This window comes from Platalea leucorodia, assembly GCF_965183815.1.
Source record: "Platalea leucorodia genome assembly, chromosome: 17".
Taxonomy (NCBI): Eukaryota; Metazoa; Chordata; class Aves; order Pelecaniformes; family Threskiornithidae; genus Platalea; species Platalea leucorodia.
The window spans coordinates 4,808,777-4,836,382 of NC_138839.1; the positions used below are offsets into that span (position 1 = coordinate 4,808,777).

The following is a 27,606-nucleotide window of genomic DNA, read 5'->3' on the forward strand; positions in this document are numbered from 1 at the left end:
ACACTGTAGACGCCAGGCTTCCCCATCGCCAGTCCCCTGCCTGCTAAATCCTTTCACAGCTATTACTCTCGCTAGTACGAGGCACAACTAACATCTCCCAGCAACGTCACACATCTCCCTTCTGGCTCTACTCCTCACAGGGCAGTCTCATATCCCCGGCCCTCTGACGGAGGGCACTGGCGCACAGGTTTGTTTAGGGCTATAACACAGTCCTTACCCCTGTAAGGGGTAGCTCGGTACTTGCTAACAGCAGCTTTTGAAATAAAATGTGGTGGTTTCTCCCAAACTAGAACTGAAGATGCTCTTTAAGATCCAGGGTTTAAGGTAAATGATGACACGTTCCCTGCAGCATCACTGGCTTTAAACGTGCTGCTTCCATCTTACCGATTTAAAACCATGAGAGAGAAAGTTGACTTGCACCAGCACAGTGCAACACGCCGCAACCCAGGCAACGCCCACAGCGGGGCACTGTTGTGCTCTGCACAGATAACAGGAGTTTCCAGCCACAGGTAATTGAATTTCCTGGAATTTAAAGACTAGGAGAAGAGTCATTGAAGTGAGTCAGAAATTAATATTTGCCTTAAAAATCTGCTATTATTAAAAAAATAAGCAACAAGAACTGGCTTAAACAACCCCTTCCTCAATTGTGCAATAATTTGCTTTTTCCTGCCTGGTAAGGGACAAACATTACAACTCTGCTCCCCACTCCCCCATCTGAGGATGCTGCTCTGACAACGACTACACAGAGGAACGGAACCACAATGGCAACAGAGCCTCTGAAGTCTCTGGCCAAGCCCCAGGAAAAAGGAATTCTTCCTCCTCATCTCCAAGAGCATAAGCACCAACCGAGAATGAGCCATATGCTTCGCCGTCTCTCTCACTGCCTTCCCTGCCCTGCCTAGCCAAACCAACAGAGCTGCAACCTGAACAAAACAAAGGGGTTTGGAAACATAAATATTTACTCATGAGCCTTTTGTTTATGGCCATCTGCTCTCACACAGCTGGAAATCCCCTGAAGCCTTTTCTTCCCCCATGTGAAATATGGTACTCAGATACTAATAGGGTAAGAATTAAAGTGCAGCTATCAGATCAACTTTCAATTACACCTTATATTAGAGTGCTATTAACAAAGCACAAGGGTTCAGCAACAGTACCGTTGCACAACTCACATCCTGTTGAGCTACATCTTCTCATAGCAAGAGAAGAAGATGGAGGTTACAAATTCATTTTCAATATAGTTAACGCTGTGCCAACCTCTCGTCAAAAGCCAAGGCTATCACTGAATTTTTTTCAGTAATACTGTGACAAGACTGACAACCGGTCACCTGTAACAGTCCCTGATAAAGGTTAATCACAGCACTTCTTGTCAGGATACACCTCATCTTTGATAAGTGAGGGAAGACCTCTGAGCTTTCTCTCTTCCCCTGCAGGATCACAATTGATCTAGGGGTTAGAAACCTATTCTTAGTCTCCCTTCCAAATGACTGAACATAGCCTTGAAGGCCACCTCTGGCTAGCAGGCACATCCATTCAGCTAACTCTGTGTCTATTTGTCACAAGGCAACTTAAGTCCACCCCACGGCCAGTGACAGCAGTCCAACTCTTGCTCCCTGCAGAACAGCTTTAAACCAGGATACGATCATGCAGAGGCAGGCATCCCTGCTCCTCAGTCTCCCCCAAAGTAACTCAAAGCCACACTTTGTTGGGCTGTTTGATGCTTTTATTTATCACATGTAAAAACACTACTATTTCTGTCTGCAGGTACCTCTTGCTGCACTGCAAGTCACACAGCTCCAAAACATTGAAGACCAGACAAGCAGAGAAAGGAATTAAAGTGTTTATGCCCAGTCACAAGGTCACGATCCCAGAGGGCGTCCAATACACAGACACCCCCCACAGGGACCGTTCTACAAAAGCAGCAGAGCATTACGAGCAACAGATCAGAGTTGGTGAAAACACTACATGAAGAAACCGTCTAAGGGGGAAGAGGACCTGCAAACTGGTCTTTTTCCTTCAGCTGCCCTTATCTTTCTAGTACAGGTAATTGTGATCTAAGTAGATGTCTAGTGCTTTAGACCAGAACAGGGGTTGACTGATCCACACAGCTTAGTTGACACGAGGGTTCCTGAAGTTCCTTCCAGCGAAACGGGCCTTGCTGCCAAGCTCCTCTTCAATTCTGATGGAAAGGGAAGAGAGTGCTGGGCGTGAGCGGACAGTGTATAACTCCTGCATTAGCACAGCTGCTGGCCTTATACTAAATCACCCGACTACCTGCTATGAAGATACTACAAGAGTCACAAGCCACTTCCCACCAAGCACCTTCAGTTACATGCATGTTCACCTGCACTGTTCGGTATCACCCACCTGACATAACTTCACCCAAACATTTTAAATGCTTGCCCAAGGGAACTGCATCATGCAGACAGAAGGACAATGTCTCATATCTAGCATCGCAGGATGCTTTGTATGACGGTCTCCTTTAGCGCATCTGTTATGGACGTTACCCATCCACCTCATCATTTAGCCTACAGGCAGCTCTGCAAGCGCAGCACCAGCCCAAAAGCACCTCTTCCACAGTGTCAGTTTATGTCCTTAAGCTGCAGAGTGTTTCTGAGATGCAGAAGACCAAGCCGTGCCCCGAATGCATTAGTTGAGCATCCATTTGGTGTCAGGCTTAACCCTCAAGCCCCACCACCGAGAGTCTCACCTCAGCAGCTGGTTGTACTTGGCTAGACGCTCAGATCGGCAAGGGGCACCAGTTTTGATCTGAAAGGGAAATCGGAAGGGTAAAGAACTATAGCAGAAATAAGGCCACAGATGCCAACACAAAACTATTCTATTCTGTTTAGAGTAATAAGCATAATCACAAGCTTTATTTCAGCATCAGGCCCTAAATACCTGTATACTCAAACAGGATAGGGCTTGGGAGCAATAAAGATTGCTCATTTGCTAACAGCTGCAGTATCAGGAAGTCCCAATACACCCACCGGAGCTGACTAAGGTTTTTTTAAATCAGTGGTTAAAGGTGAGTTTACACAAGATAACACGTTCCCTCATCACACTCCCATTAGACAAGTCAGCTTCCTCTATCCAGAAACAGCACATCTGCATGCCTGAAGTCAGAGCAGACCCCATCTGCTGTGCAGCACCACTTCATCACCGTATTATCTCATCAAGCAAAAAAGCAAACTACAGCAGCTACAGATACCAACCTGACCAGTGCAGAGACCAACTACCAGATCAGCAATGAAAGTATCTTCTGTTTCTCCCGAGCGATGACTCACCATCACACCCCAGCCATTGGACTGGGCAAGCTTGCAGCTGGAAGAGATAAACAAATGAAGCCTCACACCATGCCTATTTGCTCAGCAGCCATTGCTCTGGTGATGCTGCCAAGTGGCAGGCTTTCCTTGCTTTGGCACGACAGAACTGCCCTTTGGTACACGTTAGGGTTAGCATCATGTGACAACACAGTGATAAGGAGCTGCTTTTATACATGCTTAGACCCGGTGAAGTTGCCTGATGTGCCTATATGACTTTGAGACCACAAAGGTACAGGTTTACTTGCCAATATCCTCTATTAGTTAAGAATTTTTCTCCCTTAACAGGTGCCCAATCAACAGATTTCTATTCCACTAGCTCTGGTCTGTATGTCCATCTCCCTCAATTAGACAATCCCCCTCCCTGGCATGGCCAAAAGGGGAGAACTTACGCTTGCAGGGACTCCGTCACAGAGCCAATCTGGTTGACCTTAAGGAGGAGGCAGTTGCAGGATTTCTCCTCCACAGCCTTGGCAATACGCTTTGGATTGGTCACAGTCAGATCATCACCAACCACCTGGATGCCAACACTGCCAGTGAACTTCTTCCAGGCAGCCCAGTCATCCTGGTCAAATGGGTCTTCAATGGACACCACTGTAGAGGGATACAAGGAGCTTTAAGACAATGCCACCCTGAAAGGTCTCGTTTGAAAGCAGTGGTACCAAAGTGCGGCAGCCAAGTACTACCCACATCAAAGAACATTCCTAAGACCCCAAAAAGGCTAGCTGTGTGTTCTGCTCTTACAAGGGAGGTTGCATCCTAACTCCTTCCTTCAGCAATCAACCCCTATTCACCACTACTACTGTGCTTCTTGTTGACGAACAACTTACCGGGGTAGTTCTTGACAAAGCCCTTGTACAGGTCAGCCAGCTGATCAGGAGAAATGTATCTGCTGGGATCATCAGGGGATTTGAAGTCCAGGTCATACTTTCCATCACGGTAGAACTCCGAGGCAGCCACATCCATGCCAATGACAACTTTTTCAGAGTAGCCAGCCTTGCTGATAGCAGTCTTCAGCAACTCCAGAGCTGAAACATGGTAAGGTATTGCTGAGCTCCCACCACACATCTTAACTCAAAACTATTCATTTACCAACAACAGTACATTCACTTGGCAAAGAATCTCCGTTACCCCCTATGGAAAGACCAAAGGCCACATAGAAAAGGTTCTTAAACTCTCCCACTTCTGAACTGACTGGAACAAGATATTACTTTAATACAGCTTTCAGCTTGTAATACCCTTGAGACACCATTATGGGATTCATAATCTCTTCAGGCAGGACTACGTGTCAGCCCAGAAAGCTTAATACTAGATGATACTACATCCTCTTTCAGCGTTTTGCATGTGGGCAGGAAGTAGTGACTGCACTTTAATCCCTTTTAGCTCCAGATCAGGTTCTGACCATGCAAACCCTGACAAGCAACGTGATACACATTGAGAGCGCCTGCCTCTGCCTCTCCTTGCATCTACCCATTCTCCACTTGCATATTTATATGCAGAAGAGGGAACAGAACTACTCAGTAGGAGTCTCTGGATGCTACCCACTACACTACCCTGTTTGGCAGAGTCCAAGCAAGGAAATTCAGTACAGTCACAACCAGTAAGACCCTCCCAATCACCCCTGGCTCAAAGACAAGCAGCTGGGTCAGCCAGGCTATTTACAGTAGGAAACTTAAATCAAGAGTTTTGGGGGTTTTCTGGTGTTTGTTGGGGTTTGTTTGTTTGGTTTTTTCAGATGTTCATGTAGTACGAACTGCAAAAGCAGCTGCTGCCAGCAACACAAATGCCTTGGACTGTAATCGTCATTCAAGGTCATCTTCATTGATGTCTGCTAGCGTACAGACCTAGCAAAAGCTGCACGCGACTGTGGGATTCGGAAACACCCTGATTTCTGGTGCTGGGCTCAGTATCTTCAGTGTCAGAAAAGGCAATGCAGTTCAGAGGGCATGTTCAACAATAATACAACAGCTTTAAAGTAACTTAAGCCAGCAGAATACTAGAACTGTTATTAGCAGCTCCATTTCTGCAAAAGAGGCAGGAAAAACGGCTCTTCTGATACAGTTTTTGTAGGAACAGGTATTTCGCTTTCCACAAGACAAACTGCCTCCCTCCCCCACAGGTTTCAGAACAGAACTGCTTGGCTGTGGAAACAGCAAATGCCTCAACTTCCCAGGCAAGCCTTCACGCACTCCCACACGTTACCAGGCATAGTTCAAACTGTTTTCCTCCTTTGTCAGCAGAAAAACAGCTCCACTAAGCTTTGACTACTGACTTCTGGGAAACCTGCAATGCATGCAGACATTCCCACACCACGTTTCAACTGGAAGGTGGCAAGATTCCCTTAAGCTGCTGCTACAGGAATGAAACAGTAATGAGGCGCTGAAGTCAAAGCCATCCTGCACATAAACTGATGTCCAAGGGAATAGCTCTGTGGTCCGGTACTGGACCACACCAGTATAGCATCTTGGTAAGTCCGTAAGGATAGAAGCAGAGCAAAGAAACAGCACCAAGTCCTACAACCTACTGATCCTGCTTTCCATTCATACCAGACAGGTATGGCCTTCATTCTCCGGCTATCAGTTATGCCTCCTCCCACACTCAGCTCATTCTTACCTTCTCTATTTTCCAGTATGTTGGGGGCAAAGCCACCCTCATCACCCACATTTGTTGCATCCTTGCCGTACTTCTCCTTGATAACATTCTTTAGATTGTGATAGACCTCTGCACCAATACGCATTGCCTCCTTGAAACTGTCAGCACCCACAGGGAGGATCATGAACTCCTGCATAGCCAGCTTATTGCCAGCATGGGAGCCACCATTGATCACATTGAAAGCCTTGGGAGTAACCAAAAAGAAAAGTCAAGTTAGAATGTTTCAGGGTAAATTGATAACAGCATTTACGTTAAGACTCTTCATTCTCTAGAAAACTTGATCCAAGGCCACAAGACATCATGAAGCACCTCGTCAGATCAAGTCTTTAGCTAGCCCCATCAAGAGACTTACAGGAACTGGAAGAATGACTTCTGCGTTTCCAGCAAGGTCAGCAATGTGACGGTACAAGGGGACACCCTTCTCAGCAGCACCAGCTTTGCATACAGCAAGAGATACACCCAAGATGGCATTGGCACCAAATTTGGCTGAAACAGGAAGAAATTGTTTACAGAAATGTTATGTCTTCATGAAGAGACTCAGCAACACCAGCACCATGGTCTTGGTTATGGAAGTGCACAGCATATGCCATGCACTGCCCATTGTTTCTGGTAAGGTAAGCTAGAATTCTATAAACCAATCTGCATCTTTTCACACCCCACTGCAACACAAAGCCCACTTACATTTGTTCTCTGATCCATCCATTTCCAGCATCAGTTTGTCAATCTTTTCTTGCTCCACAACGTTGACATTCTGCGGAGAGAAGCAAAGCACTGCTTGACACCAAACGTGGCTCTACAAACTCTCACCCACCCACTGCATTTCTATTTCCCTGGCAGGCACCAAGACTTGCTTAAGGGCAACTGCCAACAGTTGAAGAGAAGACTTCTTGTCACTATCACACAGCAGCCTCTTCTGGTCACTTCCAGCAGACCAAGGCTCACAGATAAGTTGGACACAGGAAAAGCTTGGTTTGTTCTTCACATTCAGAGCTGTGAGGCTGTCACGTCCCTTGACTTCCTGACATTTACACTGCTATCTTCCTGGCATGGCACAGGAGGAAGCCCCAGTTTATGGCCCCTGCCCCTTTAGCACAAGCTCCAAGACAATCAGCTTGCTCACAACATACACCCATTTGTAACTTAGTACATTAAGTTTGGAATTGTCGCTAAGAACGTGCAACTATTTTATGCATTACCACTTAGTTTTGCACCATCATTTCTAGCTGGGGCTTAGTGCCCACACAGTGCACAGGAATCTCACTCAAGCAGACTTTACTAAGATCCCCTCAGGTTCCCCTTCAAATTAGCCAGCTTGGATAAAACCCAGTCCCTCCCCATCATTCAGCCACCCTTTTAAGCATAAAGCAGCTTGTATCTCAACTGCACACCACTGAAGTTCCCAGGTGCTTACGTATTTCTGCACACTACAACACTAGGCTGCTAGAGATTGTTTTAAGTGTTAGATATGCAGTCATTAAGTAAAGCAGTTGCTGTAGGTCAGTTTGTTCACATGCACTCCAATAGACAGGCTAACACCCCTCCCTGTCATACAGTTCCTGTAACTGTCTCTAGAGAGACAACCCATCAGTTAGGACCCACTGGACTGGCATTAACTGATGTTAGCAGAAGACGGATTGCTCCTACCTTACTAATCAGTGCAGGTGCAATTGTTTTATTGACGTGCTCAACAGCTTTTGAGACACCTGGAAGGAACAAGCAAATCGGACACTGGTCAACCACACTGGTTATGCAGGCATTAGTAGGTGATCTCAGTAACAGTAAGATCTCAAGAATACCACCTCATGCTATTGAAACCCCAGTCCAACCTGAGCTTACAGCCAAATCTGAACACTTACAGAGGTCATCTCAATTGAATGGAAATTGCATGAAGTAAGCATCATCTAGGAATGCCTGCTGCAATATTAGTTTGCAAGACCATGCACTGGAGAAATTCATCCAAGTGACAAGGTTGCACTGAAAGCACATCCATTACCTGTGTACACAATGCTGTCGCCAGGAACTCGTTAACATATTTAACAGCTCTGGATACACCTGACAGAAGCGAAATGGACAAGAGAATCAAGGAAGAGATGAAGACTCACAGCCAAAACCAAAGCCGGTCATGCAAGAAAAAGAAGAGGACACAAATAGGTAAACAGACCTACAAGTCAGCAAGTGTCTGAAACTCAGCAGCAGACTAGGAACAGAAGGGTTCAAAGGGTAGAGGAAATTGTGCATCAGCCAGCGAGGCCATATTTGGTCTTTCCACCCAGGTTTCCATACTATTACGAACACCATTGTGGACCCAAACCTCGAGTGGCTGAATGACAGCATCTAGAAAAGGCTTTAGGATAGGCTACTCCTACCCCTTCATAGAAGGGATGAGTAAGGGGAAAGAAAAAAGTCTCCACAGAAGTTCAGCATGCAGCAGCTCAGGCATTTCACTATCTGTTACCATTTTGTAACATTGCTAAAGCATCACCTTGGCACACATTTTACACTTGATACAACGCTGAAGTACACCATCTCTCTACCTGGATGCAGGCACAGAAACCGATTGTCTGCTCTTGCTTCAGACAGGGAATAAAGCATGAACACAGCACATTCCTTAAAATCTATGTGGACCCCACCATTGCGTAAACCAGCAGTTCCAGTATGAACTTGCTTCTTCCCCGTAAGCAGAGACCATCATTAGTCAGCTACCAATATTAGCCTAAGGAATATTGTCATCCCTGTATAGTGTTTAAAGATTTCCAAAGACCTAAGCTTCAGAACTGATGAATGCTCATTAAGTACACCCTGAACCACATTAATTGCCTTTTAGATGGTCTAAGTCTGCAGATTTGTATTACAAAACAGCTACCAGCTATCTGCAACTCATCCCACTTGGTGATTATCTTTTCATAACTCATGTTATTCCCCAGCTGAAAAAAACTTCAGCTGTGATGGCCTGTTTTGGAAGCTCAGGCTACTGTCTAGTTAAGTGCCATGAAGAACTGCCTGTAGGATCAGATTTAACGGGTCTAAGCACACACACATTTAGCACACCGAGCTAAGTACACATTTACTCTTCTCAAGGAAAAGTGCCCCAGGTAAACAGCATAAGCTCTTCAGCTCTTTGGGATATTCAGCCATCGAGGAGTTTATTCTATGTTAAAGTAATAACAACCATGAATCGTCTCAGACAAGGTTCTCCAAGGTCAATTCAGTAGTTATCCATGCTAACCGCTCTTTCTTAACGGGCACAAAAAACATTTCAGGTTTCTTTCACCTGACTGGCAGAAAAGTTTGAAGACAAGTAATTCTCTCTCCAGCCAAAAGTTAAGTTGATTGCATATACCTGGAAAGCATCACCAACACTTTTACAGCAGCAAACTAAAAAGGAGTCCCGACTGTCCAAGCTCTCAGAGTAGTCGTAAGAATTACTATTATGGTGTTCATTAGATAATCACATCTTGTACACGGCTACTCATTTTCCCCCAGACTTGTTCCCAAGCCAATCTGGTGACTGCTGTGTTTAGTTTCCTTTCAGAACATACAATTGTTCCCCTGACAACTAAAATACGACAGCACTAACACAAACTTAAGTATCCTGGCTACCTATAATGACAGACAAAAAGCTAAAGTGGCTTTAGCTATTATGCAGTCCGAAACAAAAGTATCTTCCATGATTACCAGTGTAAAGCTGCACATCAGCTGCGGTCAGCAGGCATAAACCTCAGGTTCAGGATTTAACATGCTGGGATCTAAGCAGTCTGTAGCGCCAGAGCAGATACCTTTAACAGTTCTTTGAAAGTTTGGTCTATGATGAGATCTTGTGACTAGCTGCAGTACCACCCAGCCTTTTGGAGCAGGTAGTTTAGATGCTCTTACGACACACTACTAAAGCACTCCGTACTCTGACATGCACCAACACGCAGGGCAACAGGAGTGGCGTAACAAAGTATGTTTGGGCATACTGTACTAGACATTACCACCTCGCTGGCATGCCTGAGCTCCATGCACCCACCTATGGAAGTACAGGGATCTCCACCACTATGCAGCTGCACTGCTGGAGGCAGAGTCACTCTCCACATTGTCCCCTGGAAAATCCAGCAGACTGTGCTTTACCTCTGCCCCAGCCACATAGCCCACATATCATCTGACTGTTAACCTCCACTGCTTTCACTTAATTGCCAGGCCTTGTACAGAACAGAGTCAGCAGTAAAGGAGCCTGTGTGCTCTCTGCTACAATCTGGCATAAACATATGCAGCAACACAGCCATTGCAACAGGCCAAGCTGGGTACCAAAATTCAGGTTTACCTTTCCCCATGTAGCGTGTCTTGTCATTGTCACGAAGCTCCAGAGCTTCATAGACTCCAGTTGAGGCACCGCTGGGAACAGCAGCTCTGAACAGACCTGTTTACGACACAGAGAGAACTCTCTTAGCACATTCAAACCCCCAGAACATTCTCCACCCATACACCATCCCAACCTACCACATGCTTCCATCCCTGGAGATGGGAGAGGTGATCTCTAAACCACATCTCTGCTCACTTGTACAGTGATCCTGAGAGCTCTCTGCTCCTTTACAGCATCACCAATTCATCAGTGTCTCCCTCATACTGATCAACAGCAAGCCTACTCATTCATTCTCTTCTACTGTGCATTTCAAGTGTTTAAGTTAGGAAAGCCATCCATTCCCCTTCCAAAAAGGCAGCTTTAGTCACTGAATCTACTTTTGAGCTCAGTCTGGCAGGCAAGCTCTTAATTCTTCTAAGATATGGCATACAAGGAACAATTAGGAGGCCTATTCTGTTCATATGAGTTCTGAGCTCTTCCGACAACAGCACAGCCACCCAGACAGCCCGTTCTTCCAGCCAAGGATGCTGAACTTTATGAGCAAATTGGTACACTGGTGTCTGTTCTGCCTGTGGTTCAAGATGCCAGCTTCAGTCTCCAGTCTTTCCCTTACCCCACTACAGCAAAGAGCTTACGAGGGGCAATCTCATTAAATGACTGCATTAATCTTTTGAGGCAGAAAGATCAGCTATTTAGTTAGTGTATTACAGCTATTGTGTTTGCTCATTCCACCAAACCACACTGGTATGTGTTTGCACAATGCCTTTGTCAGATCCTATCAGACATGGGATGAACAACTAACAGACCAAGGGAAAAGTCCTACAGTAATTAAAAATATAAGATGTTATATGTGAAAACCCAATTAGACGACTTGTTTAGTCATGCCTGAGTACTTATGCAGAGAAGAAACCATTACCCAAGATTCAACTCAGCAGCAGAAGGCTGTTTTGTTACATAAAGTGACTGCTAGACAACTCAAGAATTACATTTCAAGTGCAGTCATACAGAGTTTAGGGAACACTGAAAACTAGCAGCTGCTTAAGGATAAGAACAAAGGCCTTATTAACTCCGAGTTTCCAAATGCTATCCCAGTTTACACTCAGGGCAAGGGGAGGAAGGCAGGTTTGGATTAACACTTGCACAATTTAGACTGTAAGAAGCAGCACAATTCAAAAAAACCCTTCACTGTCCAGACCAATATCCTGAGCTTAGCAAATTCATCCCCGTAGAATGAGGTAGAGGTTTTTCCTGCAAGTCCCATAGCAAGCTCAGCAACATTTTATATGTATGGAGGAAAGAGTAAGCACAATTCCACTGCCAGAACAGGACAGCTTGTATACTTCTGACTGCCTCTTCAGTTGTATCAGATACAAGAAAGGAATAAACATCTACAGCAACAGACTCACCTTTGTTGGTAAAGAGGTCTACCTCAACAGTGGGATTCCCACGGGAGTCGAAGATTTCACGGGCATGGATCTTGAGAATGGACATCTTTAACACCTGAGAAGAGTTTAGCATTAATCACAGAATGGTTTGGGTTGGAAGGGACCTTCCAAGGTCATCTAGTTCAACACCCCTGCCACAGGCAGGGACATCTTTCACTAAATCAGGTTGCTCAAAGCATTGTCCAACCTGACTGAACACTTCCAATGATGGGACATCCACAGCTTCCCTGGGCAACCTCTTCCAGTATCTCATCACCCTCATCATAAAAAATTTCTTCCTTACATCCAAACTAAATCTACCCTCTTTCAGTTCAAAACTTTCAGTTTTACCTGTTCATCAATATTCTTCAAACACAGCTGTGTGCAATCATTCTTTTTTTTTTTTTAAACATAAAGGTCAACCCCCACACCTCTCCTTCCTTGCCTGTCCCTCCTCAACAGTTTCTAGCCATCGATTGCAGCACTCCAGGCATTGATTCATCCCACCAAGTTTCAATGACAGCAATTAGATCATAGCTTTCTAGGTGCACAGGGGCTTCCACCTCCTCCTGTTTGTTACCCATGCTGCATGCATGGGACACTTCAGTTGGGCTACAGACACTGTCAACTTTTTAGAACAAGCCTGAATCCCTTTCAGGCATTTCACAACTGTTTCCCTGTTGGTTCCTAATATATTAGCAGCCCCTGGCTCTTTGTTACTCAAAACTCCATCTCTTTCCCCCACAAACTCTAGTTTAAACCTCTCCTTATAAGTCCAGCCAGCTTGTTGGCAAAAATGCCCTTGCCCCACTTGGTCCTATCAGCTCCCAAAAGACCCAGCTTCTCAAAGGTTGATCCATGATCATAGAAGCCAAAATCCTGAGTATGGCACCAGCTAGGCAGCCAGGCAATCACCTGTTGCATTCATCTCCTTCTTCCTGAACCCCTTCCTCCGACTGGGAGGATAGAGGAGAACACCACCCGTACTCCTGATCCTTTTGACATTGCTCCAAGGGACAAGGTCTCTCTTGATGTTTCTAAGTTAGGTTGTTACAGTGTCATGAGACCCTACACAGAATAGCAGGAGCAGATGATAATTTGTAGGGTTCGCCAGGCTTGGCAGCCTCTCAGTGATGTCACGAATGCAAGCTTCCAGTACGGCAGCAGGCTTCTCTAGAGAAACTGTCTGAATGGAAAAGGGGTGCTTCAGTGCCTCTCAGTAAGGAATCTCTAATTACTACTACCTTACATGCTTTACTAGCAGCACCAGTTCTAATGTGGGTGGCTCAACTTTGCATGGTTTGCTTTTCCTGGATCCTGCCTGTTACTCACATGCTCTTCATGCTTCAACCCCAAAGCATCATGTCTGTTATGCAGGAGCATTTCAGGGGACTGAGGAAGGTTCTTGCACCCCAAGCGGAGGCAAGGGTCAAGTCTCCTTCATCTCAGGCATTACTTGCATCAGTTAGCTCAAGGCCGAGTTCAGGCTTACCTTCCCCTTGCACAGCATTAAGGCAGGGCTCAGCCTGGCACAGTGCACAATACCACATATCCTTCTCCTGTTCACATCCCTGCATGCTGCACTGCCTGTTGAGCTCCTCTATAACATAGCTACTTGTTCTAGTTTTTCCTCATGTTTGCACTTGCAGTTATGCTATCCACTGCTGCCTTCATGTGCCAGGGGGACTTCCAGATACTGAAGCTCCATGCAACCCAAGGTCTGGACAGCTATTCCAGACCTTGGGAGCACTATTCGGGTGGAGACATCAGCATAGGTAAGCTGTAGCGCTTCTGTTTGGCTTTCAGCCACAGCCCTGCAGTTGCAGCAGCCAGACACCATTTTGTTTCATCAGGTCACAGTCTCCCTACAGTTCTCAAGGGGAAAAAAAAAAAAGTCCACTAAAAGTGGTAATTCTTTTGAAAGATGTCATCCTTCTACTTCCCTGGAGACCTCAAGCTTCTGGGTAGGCTTGCACAGCCACCACTTGAGTTGGGGTGACCATCAGGTTGCAGCCTAAGCCTGCAGGTGAGCAGAGCAGGCAGCAGCCCCAACACCAGCACGCCCTTCCCAGGAGAGCTGCCACGCAAACTGCTGATGCTGCTCCCAGGAGACACCACTCCCTGTTTCCATGCCCTGGTGCTCCCTAGAGTCTGGTTGTATGTGGCTTCCAGCAGCTTGAACTGGCCACGGGCACAGCAGGCACCACCCAACTCTCACTCACCCATCATGAGACCTGCTGCCTGGTCCCTCTGCCACACAGCCCAAGGGTGCTGGGGTGTAGAAACCCCCTCAGACGCCCTCCGCAGGGACCTCACAAGCCTTGCACTCCTCTCAGCATGCAGCAACTGCTGCTGCTAGCATCAGCTTGACATTTCTATCATGTAGTTAATACCTGCAGTCATGAGAACAGTTCAAAACCATCATGCTGTTTCAACTGGGAAAACTTTTTCTACTTGGTGAGAGTTAAGAGTCATATGTTGAAAGGACAGAAATCTCAACCTAGGTGGGAAGAACAGTCTAAAACCAGAAGCCTTGTTTCCAGAGAGAGCCAAGGGAACACCACCTCACCACGTAACAGCAGCCAAGCAATCCTAATACAGGAAATCTCTGCTACTAGTTAGAATTCTTTTTGATAAATGACTAAAGTGCAACAGTTCTTAGTATGCACAGCAGCTGTTCAGAGCCAAATGCAGCCTATCTTGAAATAGCAACAGTCACAGCTCTAATTAAGAACTTGCATTAATAGTTACACCCCGACTTACTAGAATAGCTTTTCCTCTTAAAAGGAAGAAGAATCACTACAATCTTTTGAATACTTCCTTCTCCCCCCTTCTCACATATCTATACACTTTTCCTTAAGAAAACTGCAGTAAGGAATGCTTTATGTAAGCTCAGCTACATTTTAAAAATCAAGTCATACAAATGCCAGTAAGCCATCAACTGGCACCAAACCCAGTTCATCTGCAGAGAAGCAAGCTCAGCCTCAAAAGTAGAACTATCTGGAAGCTGCCTTTTGGCAAGCCAATGTAGGTGGTAACCCTGCTTACAGAAATGGTCATGAATCTCTCCGCAGTTACTGAAAGTTAAGAAGACAGGACCTTAGAAATACTGCTGCTTGTACAGACTGGGGAGGGGAGGGGGGGCGGGGGGGGGGTTAACTTCATACATTCGTTCTTCCTCAACAGCAAATTTTTCTTTCCCCATGTTAAAAAACACATGTAGCCATTTGATTTGCCCCCTTGGCTTTGAAGGGCCCCTTCCAGTCGTCCTGCCTCTAAGCAGCATATTGTATAAGGCACCTCAAAGATTTTACATATTGCCAATTTTACACTAAGACCCGCACACTGACACATGATATGACTACCATAAGAAGCAAGACAACTTAGTTCAAGCTGGCCTTCGTGCTGCCACTACTTAACTTGAATCAGTAAATATATAAGCTAGAAATAAATCCCTGCAACTCTCCAGTTATCAGCCCCATCCATGCTAACACTTATCTCTCCGCACTTGCACTGAGCAATGGCCAACAGGAAGAATCCCCATTTATCTGAAAAGGGCTTTCAGAGTTTATTGGGCTGGCACCTGCTACGCCTCACTTTCATTTTCAGAGCCATGGCTTTGTGACATAACGCTAGGTGCCTTATTCTTTGAAAGCATAGCCAGCTCTCAGGAAGCCTTAGTGTAATGCAAGAACTGTTCATTAACCTTCACAAAGAAGGTCGCACTTCAGGAATACACACTGCAAGAGCTTCCATTGCCAGGTCTGACATTACTCAAGCGTCCTTGACAAATGACCTCTCCAGTAGTCCCTCCCTTTTCTCTATGAGGAGGCATTTCACAGCCCTGTGCCATTCCAGAAATTCCTCACACCTTTTTTTTTTGGCTCATCTTGCAAACCCCCTCACTTCTGTGTTCAAGAAACAGTTTTCCCACTGAGCTATTCCTGGGTAAAAATCTGATGCTGTTTAGCTCATCACAAGCTGAGCATTATGTGTTCTGCCTCAATCAATTCAGTCAAGTTATCTAGAAGGTGCGAGTCAGCCCATGCACAGGTCTAGCTGTGGAAATGCTAACTGAACACAAGAGAGCTCATCAGTAGCACTGCCTGCTCCAGACCTTTGTACTCGGTGATGAAGCCAGCCAAACACACACAAATACCAGAGTGGTATTTAATGCATGCATTGCCTTAAACCTTTTTTTTGTACTATAATCTGCTGGCAAGGTCAGTGTCTCCCTTTAGGGGAGCAATCACACACACCAGCTTTCCTGACCTTCCCAGGAGCACACATGTTATTGCCTACTTCAAGGCTAAGTTGCAGCCTGATGCACCACTGCCAGCTCCGAGTACCAGCTTCACTATCAACTGCAGTCCAAGAAATCACCACTTACTCCCCATCTGATCCCATGCTCTCCACAGGGAGTGCAGTACTTTAACACCAATGCGGACCACTACAACTTAAAATAATTTCCAGAGATTTTGCTTACAGCCAACTTGATCACCAAAAGCTGTACTTGTGAGCTATTTTGCAGCCATGTTTCTCTTAAGGCAGGGTTAAGACTGAGCACTGCAAGCATCTGAACGGACACTAAAAAACAACAGTAAAGTTTGGCCATAAGAAGAACTATCCTAGTTAGTGTCTTATTACAGAACTGCCATACAGTTACCAGTCGAAGTCTTATATGACACTTAAAGGTCCTGTATGACTGCAAGTCTCACACCATCACCACTCTGGAAAAAAGCTTACTGCTCATTAGACATCTGACTTCACTGTACAAGATCCTAACATATCAATTCCACTGCTGAAGCACTCCTAAAAACTGGACAGATGTGGACCAACAAGGGCACCTTCCAATCCTGTTCCCTTGCATTCCACATGGTATTAATTCACCTTTATGCTCTGCAACACGATGCAATGTGTTTTAAATAATGCCTGGCAGGGGATAAGTCACAGACACGTTGAGCTACTTTCTCTCTCTCTCATTTAGTAAGATGGAGGCCTGAAACTGCATTGCCTCAGTCTGTGGGTTTGGATGACAAACTTCACTACTTCCTGCCAGGCTCAGAAAGTCAGAGCCCAGCCCCGTGACTCAGCAATCAAGTAACGGAACAGGAGAAAGACCAAAATCCTCTCCTGCAACCTGCACGAGGCACGCCGGTTAAGAAGCAATTTTTCTTCCGCACCTTAACATCCAGCGATGCACATCAAGTTGCTGGGTGCTACTCCCCGCAACTGCTGCCTCGAGATAACTAGTACTTAATTAACCCTACTGGGAGAGTTAAGGCACACAGATTTGAGCGCTGATATCAAACATTAAATATTTGAGATGCGAAGCTGAAGGACATCCACTGCCACTAAAGAGGGGAAGGTCCAAATCACGACACGCAATCCGAGACCAACTGTTAATGATTAAGAGAGAGGTTAAACCCTGCCTTTGAGAAAAAACCTTGACCCACCACATCCCCCAGATTTTACCACCCCCACCCGCGCACGCTGCCGGGGCAGCGGCCGGCGCAGGCCTCCCCCCGCCCCCGCGATGCGGCCGGCGCGCTGTGCGGCGGGAAGCACGCCCACAGCGACCCCCCCCGCCCCCGGAGGCCGCCTGGGCCCGGCCTGGTTCGCAGGCAGGGCCGGGGCGGCCCCATCTCACGGGAGCGGCGGGGGCTCCTCAGCTGCTGCCCGGAAGAGGGGAAACCGCGGCCCCACCCGCACCTCTCGCCCCGCGGAGAACTGCGGAGGGGCTGGGCCGCTGAGGCCGCGCACGGCGAGCAGGCCCCGCCGCCGCCACACTCACCTCGGCCCAGCAGCCCCGCACCGCCCCGCTCCGCTCCGCGCAACGGCTCACCTCCGACTGGGACCGAGCGGTTGCGCCGACGCCAGGCTATAGCCCACCCCATGCAAATGAGCCGCCCTCCTCCCGCTTCCCATTGGTCGGCTGGACGCCTCTCCGGTCTCCCATTGGTCGGTCCGGCTCCTCGCCGCTCTCCCATTGGCTACCGCCTCCTCGCGCCAGAGGCAGGCTCGAGTGCGTGCGCTACGTGCCGCGGCGGCCGGTTCGCCTCGTGGAAAATCCCAGTGCGGGCGGGGGCGGGGGCGGGGGCTGAGGGGGCTGCGGCCGCGGGGCCTGCGAGGGCGGGAGGGCCGGGAAGGCCGGGGCCGGGGCCGGGGCCGGGGCGGCCGGGGCCGGGGCCGGGGCCGCGCTGGGGGGGTCTGTCTCCTGTGTGGGAGAGCCGTGAGGCTCTGTGCAGAGAGCCGGCGGCAGCCATAGGGTTCCCCTGCTGGCGGCAGCCTGCGGAGCAAACGATTCCTTTGCGCGCGTATGCATACATCGACTTCGCGTGTCCCCGTGTAAACACGCACGCTCGTGGGGAGCGAGAGAAGGAATTTAGCATGTTTATTGTCACTAAAACTGGAAGCTGAGCCTTGATTTTGCCAAGACTCAACAAGTGCGTGGTTCAGCTCGGTGCTGCCGTGTGGCTGAAATCCCGTCCCCTTGCTCGGAAGGTAGCCGTGCGTGGGTGCCTGGGTGAAGAAACGGCGACTAAAAGTGGCCAGGAGGCAGCATGCTGACAAGTGGAAGGCTGCGAAGAGAGGGGGGGTTTTATTAGTTCTAGGAAAAGGTTAATTACAATAAATTTTTGCTTTGGTTTTGAAACGAATAACTGTTAAGCTTCCTGGGCTGGAAAAGGAGCATTCAAGCGATCGGTTGTGACACCTCAGATACGAGTGTGCCAACGGGAACAAAAACTTTTTCAGGTGTTTTGCCTGTGCCTGCGCAAGGGCATCTGATGGCCCAAGACACGTGCTTGAAGCCTACGTTTCTTCCAAAATGTAACAGGGTGGAACAGAGCTCAACACCAGGTCACAGAATTAAAGACTGTGCCAAAATGGAGTTAATCATGCTCCTGAAAAGCTCCAATCCCTCCGTGGATGTTGGAAAAAACCATCAAATTATTAATTGATAATTATTTAGTCTGCTGCATTATGGTGAAGTATGAACCATGCACCACTGAGTGACCTGGGTGCTCTGTGGTTGGCAAAGCCTCCATCCCTGGAAAGTAATACTCAACTTTGGATGGACTCAGCGGTGTCATGGTGTTTAATAAGGACATGACCACTCACATGAGTTGTTCCCAGCTGCGGCACTGCGGAGGGATCCTGTTCCTTCCCGGGCTTATTTATCCAGCTGCCCCGGTAGCTGCTCCCTGCTTGGCAAGGCCCCGTTCCAGCTCCCCCTCTGTGCCCTTAGCCTTCCCTGCTGGACATGATTGCTCCTGTTCAAGACAGAGCACCGTCCCCAGCTGTAAGAGTGTGAAGCCTCAATCAGGGACCGGCGCTTTGCCTTGCTGGGACACTGCAGAGCCCAGGCCCACGCGTGTAATCCCATGGGGGCTCCCAGTTCCCCTGGGTTTGCTTCGTCTCACTTCACCTGACGCTACACAGCCTGCGTTCAGACTGATGGGGGCCTGGCTCTGCAGTACTTCAAGTACATAACATTGAACCTGTGATATTCCCAAAACCTGGAGTTGGGGTGTAGGGGCTCCAGGGGTCTGACAGTGCCCAGTTCATCCTGACTGCACCATACAAAGCCATTTTGTTGCTTGCAAAGCTTCCTATGTTCATGCTTGCTCCAGAACTGCCTCGCCCTTCCAGCCTGACTATGACTGATCATTTCTTCTGGGCACGTTTTTCTTTCCTTCCTGAGAACATCCCCCCGAGACAAGCTTTAAGTCTAATAAGAAGCAAAGGAAATCTGTTGAACTGGCCGCCTTCCCTAGGCACGCCATGCTGATGCAGTACCCCGTGAGGCCCCCCTGCATGACTCCTAGGCTCCTAGCAAGGAGATGCCGTTTCAAAGCCAAGCTGTTTCGTGACAGCGCAATATGGCCCACATGCCCAGAGCGGCACTGCATGCCGGTTTTTTATGCTTTTTCTGCCTTGCTGGAGGTGCAGATTCATGTGGGCTGTGCAGCCGTGAATCAGGTTGAAATGCTGCTGGGTTGTACTCAGCTGAGATAAAGCAATATTGGCCAGGAAAAGCCCTTGGAATTAAACTGTCATTTTATAGGTAGATGATTCTTTGCAGCGCCAACCTCCCCAAAACTGCATGTTACACCCCTTATAGCTGTGTCCTTGGCAGTAGCTCCTGACTTACCACGGAGCCTTACCCTGCCTGGTGCAAAGGCATGAGAGGGGAGCACTCCCTGCAAAAACACGCTCCTGAGCAGTCAGATGCTGGAAATCATAAAACTGGATTTTTATGGTGGATAACTGCTGGATTAGAGATGCTCCACCATCTTTGCACTTTGTAAAAGTCCCTTGATTGCTATGCATGGAAAATCACGTAGAGGTGCTGAGTCTTATAATGAGCTAGAAAAGACGGAGCACAAGAAAGCCTAAGGCCAAGGGAAATTCAACATTGTAGTAGCTAAGCAAAAGAGTGATGGTAAAGTATGGTAGGGTGCTCTTTGGGAATGGAAGACATATTATGCAAGGTCGTAATTAGCTTGGTGTCGGGCAGAAGTGGAGTAAAGCAAACCCTCTGGCCTGGGAGGCTGAGCACTGAGGCTCTTGCATCTCAGTATTCCTGTTGAACCAAAGCTGTGTGAGAGGACTGGCTGTAGAAGACCAGCCTAAACTCTCCCACTTGTCCCTTGCCTAGGCTCTTACTTCCTTGTGACCACAAAAACAGCACAAAGCAAGGAAATTTCCTCTGCTGGGGTGTGAGCAAAGAGCTGTGTGCTGACAACCCGCATCCCCCCCCTGCTTGCACAGTCCATCCCCGGCAGGCAGGACTCACTCATGGTTCTGGCCACGGACGCCGTGCCAAAAGAGCCGTGTCCGCTCCACTGAATCGTGTGCCCGCAAGAGAGGGCGCAGCTGAAGACACTGGCACTACAGTAGCTAGAGGCAGCATTGATCAGGCATCCATGATCAGAAGTCTGGCACTGTTCAGGTGTTGGTATAATTTTTCCTGGATCAGCAGATTTAAAATTGCACTGTACCATACATATTAAAATAAAAGTCAAAGCTGATATTAAAAATGCCACTGCTCAGTCATGTATCCTGCCTGATTTTTCTTTTTCTCTTTCTTTAAAAAAAAAGTTGAGCATCCCTAAGGTTATGACATATCTAGCTGGCATGAGTTTCTGTGGGAATCTGGGCTTGTTACCAGTTAATCAAATACTCAGTGCACTCTTTTAAAATAATATATTTCATGGTTGGGGAGGGGGATGTATGGCTAATGGGGTGGACACTGGGAACAGAGAGTTTCAGGAAACATGAAGCCACTGTAGCTAGTAATCCAGTTTGACAGCCCACGCAAGTACACTGTCACATTGGTATAGCGTGCTGCTGGAGCAGATGGAGAAAACCACCGACACAGATCTGGCTTACAGGCATCCACCAGCCAGAAATGGAAAACGATTCTCGTGATCAAAATCCCTTTCCATTGCAAGGCCTAGTCATTCCTTGTGCTTTACAGGCCATGGTAAAATTATAAGTGTAATATATGCAAGTTTTTTGATTGCTTGCAACATGCTCATAAGCACAGAGGCTGACTAGGCCAGCCTTTTCCTTCCCTGTTTAAAGTGGTTGGGCAGGAGAGCTCAGAGCTTTGCAGAGTGTGAAATCACTGGTTCAAACGGCTGAGGATGCCAAGGCAGGGAGCAGAACCACCACAGATCAGGACTTGCTTGCCGGTGCATTAATATGCTTAATAACCATTATGCAGTGTAGGGTGCATTCCAGGGCGTCAGCTTTCATAGCACCTTGAAAGCGCTTCCTGAATGCTCAGGGATTTCTCTTTCTCCCCAGTGCCTCACAAAACACCTGAAGAACATGTGTCTGGGTCGCTGGGTATGCACCACCCTCATCTGCTCCATCCGACAGTTCTGCAAGTGCCAGCCTGTTTATGTTTTGCTTAGTTTCTTTTTGCAAAGCAGTCCTGCCTTTAAGTGGCCTTATGAATGAGGCTTTCTGACTGCGTTACCACGTCACCGCCGTCGAGGTGAGATCTCCGGAGGAAAGCGATCGGATGCAGAAGTCAGCACTCTGTCGCTCAGATTTCTTCTCATCCTTGACTCTGCAGATCGTGGTATTTTTAAGGAACGTTCATTGGAAAGGTAATGGCAGAGTCTGACTAATGCTGTTTCTGGGTATCTATTAAAATTATTGAATGACTATTTAAGATCTTTTCTTCCAGGCATTCAAAACCTCCTCTGACTTTACATCCTTCTCTCTTGCTTCTCACCCCCCTTTTCTGTCATGCTTTTGTCTTACAGCTTAACTCTGCAATTAAAGACCACAGGTTTTAGGCACAAGAATAACGAAATTACTTGAGATGACAGACCTTATGTCTTTCTTAATGCTTGTAACTTCCACCACTTCTCTTGATTCTCCTCTCTTCTCCCAGGATTTTAGAGATGGACTGGTTAATGTCCTGAAAATTAAGCCACCAGTTCCTGCATTTAATAGCCAGTCTGAAAGTTACTTCAGTGCAATGACTGGGATAGGGGAAGGACCTAGGCTGAATTAGATCTTTCCAGGGCCTCATATAGAAAACTCACAATTACAGCACAAAAAAGTAAGAGTTGTCAGTGAGGCTCTGCTATCAGAATGACAAACCCTGCATGGCTGCAGGGACCTCAGCCTGCTATCTCACCCTACAGTCTGATTTCTGATTTTCTCCAACTCCAGCTGGCTTCAGTAGGTTTGGGATGTGAATTTTCTATGGAAATTACTGCCCCCGGTTTGCAAGCCAGCAGGGACAGGGCGGGGAGCTTACAGACTTTGGCCAGAGAATTTTATGTCTGACTTTATATGAAATGGGTGCTCAGGGTTTATTCACTACTAAAGGGGGTTTAACGGATGCTGAAGATGCAGGTAACATTAGACTACCCGGCAGAATGTACTGGGCAGAATACTTGGAACATATTTTATTTAAAATGGAACATTACTGCACAACAACCATGGCAGCAACAAAAAAGCAGATACGATGGCTGGAACAGGAAAAATATATACTACTTTTTAATTACTGTAAATGCTAACCCACATATAAAACTACTACATCCGTTTTCAGGTGATGGTGAAGGGTTATTTGGAAAGGAGCCAGCACACAAATCAGAGTGTTAATACCAAAGAGTACATTTCCCAGCAGCTAATGATCTGATATGCTGATTGGAGGTGAGACTGAAAGCTTTTACACCAGCTGGATATTAATTGCCAGGAATTGTGCATCCAAAGGCCATAGCTGCTCATTCAAACCATGACGAAACCATTAAGTAATCCCCTTTATAGAGGCCAGCGTGCAAGTCTTGCACCGCCTCTTACAGGGTGTTCCAGACTCCTTGCTGAGCAGGTCTTTCCCTCTCACTTTGAAATACATTCTGCTATAAAGGGTAAAGCAAGCTAGGAATTGATTAGCCATTAAGAAACTATGCTTGGTATTTAGGTTTGAATTTTTTTTTCTTTTCCAGTGGAAACCTGAAAAAAACAGTATGGGTAAACCAGTAACAGCCCATTTGTTTTCTTAATGAGTGCATAATACTTATGTAAAGCACAAGGGTTATCAAGCAGGATTCTCTTGCCACAGAACAGGTACAGCACAGACAGTAGGATTTAAATGTCCTTCATGTTGTTTTCCTGCCTTAAAAATCGACCTCATTCTCATGGGAATGACTTTTAGCTCCTGCCACCTTCCCCCCTCTTGCACAGGCAGAGTGCAGCGGTGATGAGCTACTGGGAGAGGAGGGGCTGAGGCGCTTCTGCTCTTGCTGAATGTCCCTGCATGGACCTGGCCTGCAGCAAAAAACCACTGCAGGTCTGAGCAAGCAAACGCTGGGGCACAGATGGCTTGGGGAAAGTGAGGACTGATTTCTTGGTCTCTGAAACTGGATGCATCTGTCCCTAGTTTGGATCTCTGAGTCATGCAAGTCTGCTTTTATAATCAACAGGAAACAGGCGTGTCTGGATTGGCCTCAGACACCCCTATAAAACACAGCATCTGTATCAAGGCTGTTTCTCCGCACAGGCTAGAAAGGAAACTTAAGGTGGCAAACTCGTACCCAGACACATAACTTCTACATGTCTTCCTGGATCTTACACGCTATGGGATATGGAGTAATTGCACCTACAACACTCACTGAAAACTAACTCTCCTAGGCTGCGAGCAGCTCAGCAAATAGACTCTGGCCCACCCGCTCAGCTCCCTCAGCACATACCTCAAGCACAGGCAAGGAGCTGAGCAAAGTCTGAAATGCAACAGATGCAGCAAATGCTACCATTAAACCTCTGTCAGAGACTTTATACCCGCTATTCCTCCCTATTAACGTGGACCTGTGAAAACCCATCTCTTGGTCCATTTCTTTCTTTCTCTCTTTGTGGAAGAGATGTTTGCTAGCATCAATCTGGGATGCCTTGCTCCATGGATGAGACCCAGCTCCTCTTTTCCACTGATCTGATTTCTGTATCTTCCAATTTACCTGTCCCAACAGGAATCCCAGTTAACCAGTGGGATCTCATTACAGTCACATTTCTTTGATTCCATCACTGGAATAATTTCTTAATCCAAATCCATGTTTGCGCTCCCTTCACTACCTTCCACATCTATCAACAAAGTCCTCTGGCATCTTCAGAAAATCACTGCAGAAGCCTTTTCCTCTGGCCAGACCTCTGACAAAGCATCTCTTCAGACCAGCTCTGGTCCTGCTGTGTCCTCTCACGTAGCTTTCCCCAGCTGCTAACCATGGGCTCTCTTGCTCTAGGGAAAAAGAACACAACCCTTCCCTTAGGTGTGGCCTCTTCATCCGATGCTGAATGAGCTGCACCTTTCTGATCCCTTATCTCTCAGTAGCTGCTCTCTGCAGTGGTGGGTGAGGGTCCTGCACTCTGGCCCTAGGGCAGGCTCCTCACCGCTCTGGAGGGCTGATTGCCATGCTTGGGGAGAGCTTGGAGAGTGCTTTCCCCCTCTAATGTGTACTTTTAGGATCACTACATTCATCTGCCCCACTGAGCTGTGTAGGGCTTAATGAATTACTGTTTGTACAGCTCTTTGAAGATGAAAAGTGCAATGGAGGGGCTCTGTTATTGTTACCACGTATGAAGAGTTCCGTACCAAACCCAACTGTATTGTGTTTGGCCACTGGATGTCACAGCTGCTCAACACACTCTGCAGCCAACATAAGAAAGGAAAGTGCTTACCCAGCAGTGGGCAACAGCCGCGTTTCCAGAGCCATTATTTGTTCTGTGAAGAGTGTTTCTTTGTTAAGGGGCTTGGGGTCTTCTCCTGTGTTTATGCACTGATACTATTGATTTTCAGAGAGACTGAGCAGCAACTGTGCTTCCTCTGCATGTTATTACACTGGGAGATCAGGAGCAAAATGAATATTTTTATGGAAGGAGGTGCAGATATGTATAAAATACTAACAACACAGTGTCTGAGAAGGTGGGCAAGTATTTGCACATGCTGACAAGCTGGCCTGTCACTGAATTATTCCTTCTTTATCCCACCACCATCCAGTCCACAGCATAGAGCCCTGCTATGATGGAAAAATTTCTCCCAGGCTGGCTCTCGACAGCGCTCCTTCGACCCTCGCACTCAGGCCACGTTCCTGTGTACCTCACACTAAATGCAGAGGGACGATTGACCTTCCCCTTCCTAATCCTCCCTTCACCTTTGTTTTTTCCAAAGTCTCAAGTAAAGATCCGGAACATGAAGTCACTTACAGCAAAAGAGCAGACCTATATAGACATTGCAAGAACTGTAATTATATTTCCTGGAAATGAAAATGAAGAGGGGTTATTTGACCATGTTGTCTTCTTTTTATACCATCACATTGTCCTTTTTGCCACCTTGGGGACATGGCGAGGGAAAGGCTGCTCATGCGTGTGGTGTGGTGAGGTGATAACCACCCCAGAAGTGATGTGAACATTAAAGAGGGAAAAGTGTTTTAAGATAATCCAAGGGCTATAGCTATAACTAAGAGTAATTGGCTGAAACTGAGCAAAAGAAAATCGAGGTTGACAATGAGCTGCAGGCAGCTAATGCTGAGATCTTTTAGACCGTGAAATGGAGTTCACAGAGGAAACCTCTCTGCTTTAAAACAGGCAAATCCTGCTTTTAGGAACACTGGTGTAAACCTCTGGTGTCTATCTCTGACTGCCTCAAAGCCCGCTTCTATCACAAAGCTTCAGCAGAATCAACAAATGTGTCTGAATTTATGTCAGTAGAAGGTGAATTTAGCCAAGCACATCAAAATATTGTATAAGAGGAAGGAGGCCTAAAGGGATTGTGTGACCTGGAGAAACAAATTCTAGCGCTTTTCTACCTCTGACTTCTGTGATCTCTGTATGTAGTTGAAAGCCAGGGGGCAAAAAGGAAAAAAATAGGCAAAATTTGAAAGAAGCAAGGGCCAGTTTTGGAAGGAAGGTATAAAAACGTTACAGGAATTGTTGAATAAAAGGGTCTCATGTTTCAGTCTGCGCAGCTTGCCAGCTTTACTCATGGGTTTGGGCCTACCAGCACTAGCTGCTTTTTGCCTTCCATAAAACTTGTGTAGGCTCTGAATACTTTTATTCATCCAGCATGACTTCAGCAGAGAGAGCTCTATTTGAAGAGGTTTTAGACTTAGGAAAACCTCGATAGCTTGATTGACCGCAATCTGTCCGTCTCACATCAAACAGCCTGTTCCTGGTCAAATGTTTGCTGGACTTGGGAGTGATGCAGCTATTACTGCAACCCCTGATGAAATTCCTGCTGATTCAGAGGAAAAGGAGTTAACCCTTTCAAGTTCTGGGTCAAAGGAGCACTGAGGTATCGAGCCAGCTACTTCAATGCAATGTCAAGGTTTTAATGTGGCTACCAATACTCAGAATGGATCTGAAAGTCAGACTTGAGCTGAGCTTTAGTCCAGTGAGGGCAGAGGGAATAGCCTGGGAGAAACAGGATTTAAAAGATGGCAAGGAGTCAGGGAAAACTGTAGAGATAAAAGTGAAGTGCATGGAAGCCAATGATGTGGGATTAAAGGCTTATTTCCTACTGTAGTCGGGGAGGGAGCAGGGAGGCTGAAGTCTGTGTAACTGCATCTGTGTGAAAGTAGCCTGCCTTTGTGGAGAAATCATGCCAAGAATATTCATGGCCGAGATATCTGACATTAGATTTTCCCACTGGCTAAATTTGGGTGCAGAGATGATTCCTGTTAGACCTACAGTCTTCTCCACCTGTAAAACACCAGTTTACTTCAAGCACGGTCCTGCCGTGATATCTGGAGTTCCTAGGCACTACATCCATACTTCTCTCTAGCAATTATATTGAGGTAGCAAAACAGATGGCTAATAAAGACAAGCCTCAAGCCAGCCAGGTTTAATACTGGTTTAATACTTTAGGGACACAGTTTAGAGGTGGACTAGGCAGTTAGGTTAACGGTTGGACTCAGTGATCTCAGAGGTCCTTTCCAACCTTAATGATTCTATGATTCTATGAATACCATATACACTAAAAAACCGCTATAGCTCCAAGAACTAATAAGTGACTGTTGACGTGTGCAATACTTTATACAGCAGCATTGATCTCCTTCCATATTATTCAGCTTCTCGTTAGAAGCTTAATATTCAGATACATTTAAAGAGTTTAATTAAAATTATCTGTCATAACTCCAGAACAAATTCATACTTAGTGCCCTTAGTCAATCCTCTCCCCAGATTGCTGTGTCTCCCAGAGTAGCCACTAATTGGGGGAAGCTAACGGAGATGTGGGGTTTGGATGTGCTGAGCACCAACAGCTCCCGCTGGTGTCAAGTGAAATGTCACAATTTTAGCATCTTGCAAAAGCTCCATTAAAAATTAATTCACTGTCATCTCCAGTTTCCTG

At 46.8% G+C, this 27,606-nt stretch overlaps 1 protein-coding gene across 1 annotated transcript; it reads right to left on the reverse strand.

Annotated features, from left to right (window-relative positions):
* Positions 1–1,711: 1,711 nt before the first annotated feature.
* On the reverse strand, positions 1,712–17,607 carry ENO1 (enolase 1). The gene is made up of 12 exons (XM_082328863.1): positions 17,533–17,607; positions 11,721–11,814; positions 10,276–10,371; positions 7,617–7,675; positions 6,654–6,723; positions 6,325–6,458; positions 5,934–6,156; positions 4,151–4,348; positions 3,713–3,914; positions 3,213–3,321; positions 2,708–2,766; positions 1,712–2,176 (listed from the first exon to the last, which is right to left on the reverse strand). The coding sequence occupies exons 2-12, from the start codon at positions 11,803–11,805 to the stop codon at positions 2,107–2,109; spliced, it is 1,305 nt and encodes a 434-aa protein (XP_082184989.1). The 5' UTR covers positions 11,806–11,814; positions 17,533–17,607; the 3' UTR covers positions 1,712–2,106.
* Positions 17,608–27,606: the final 9,999 nt, after the last annotated feature.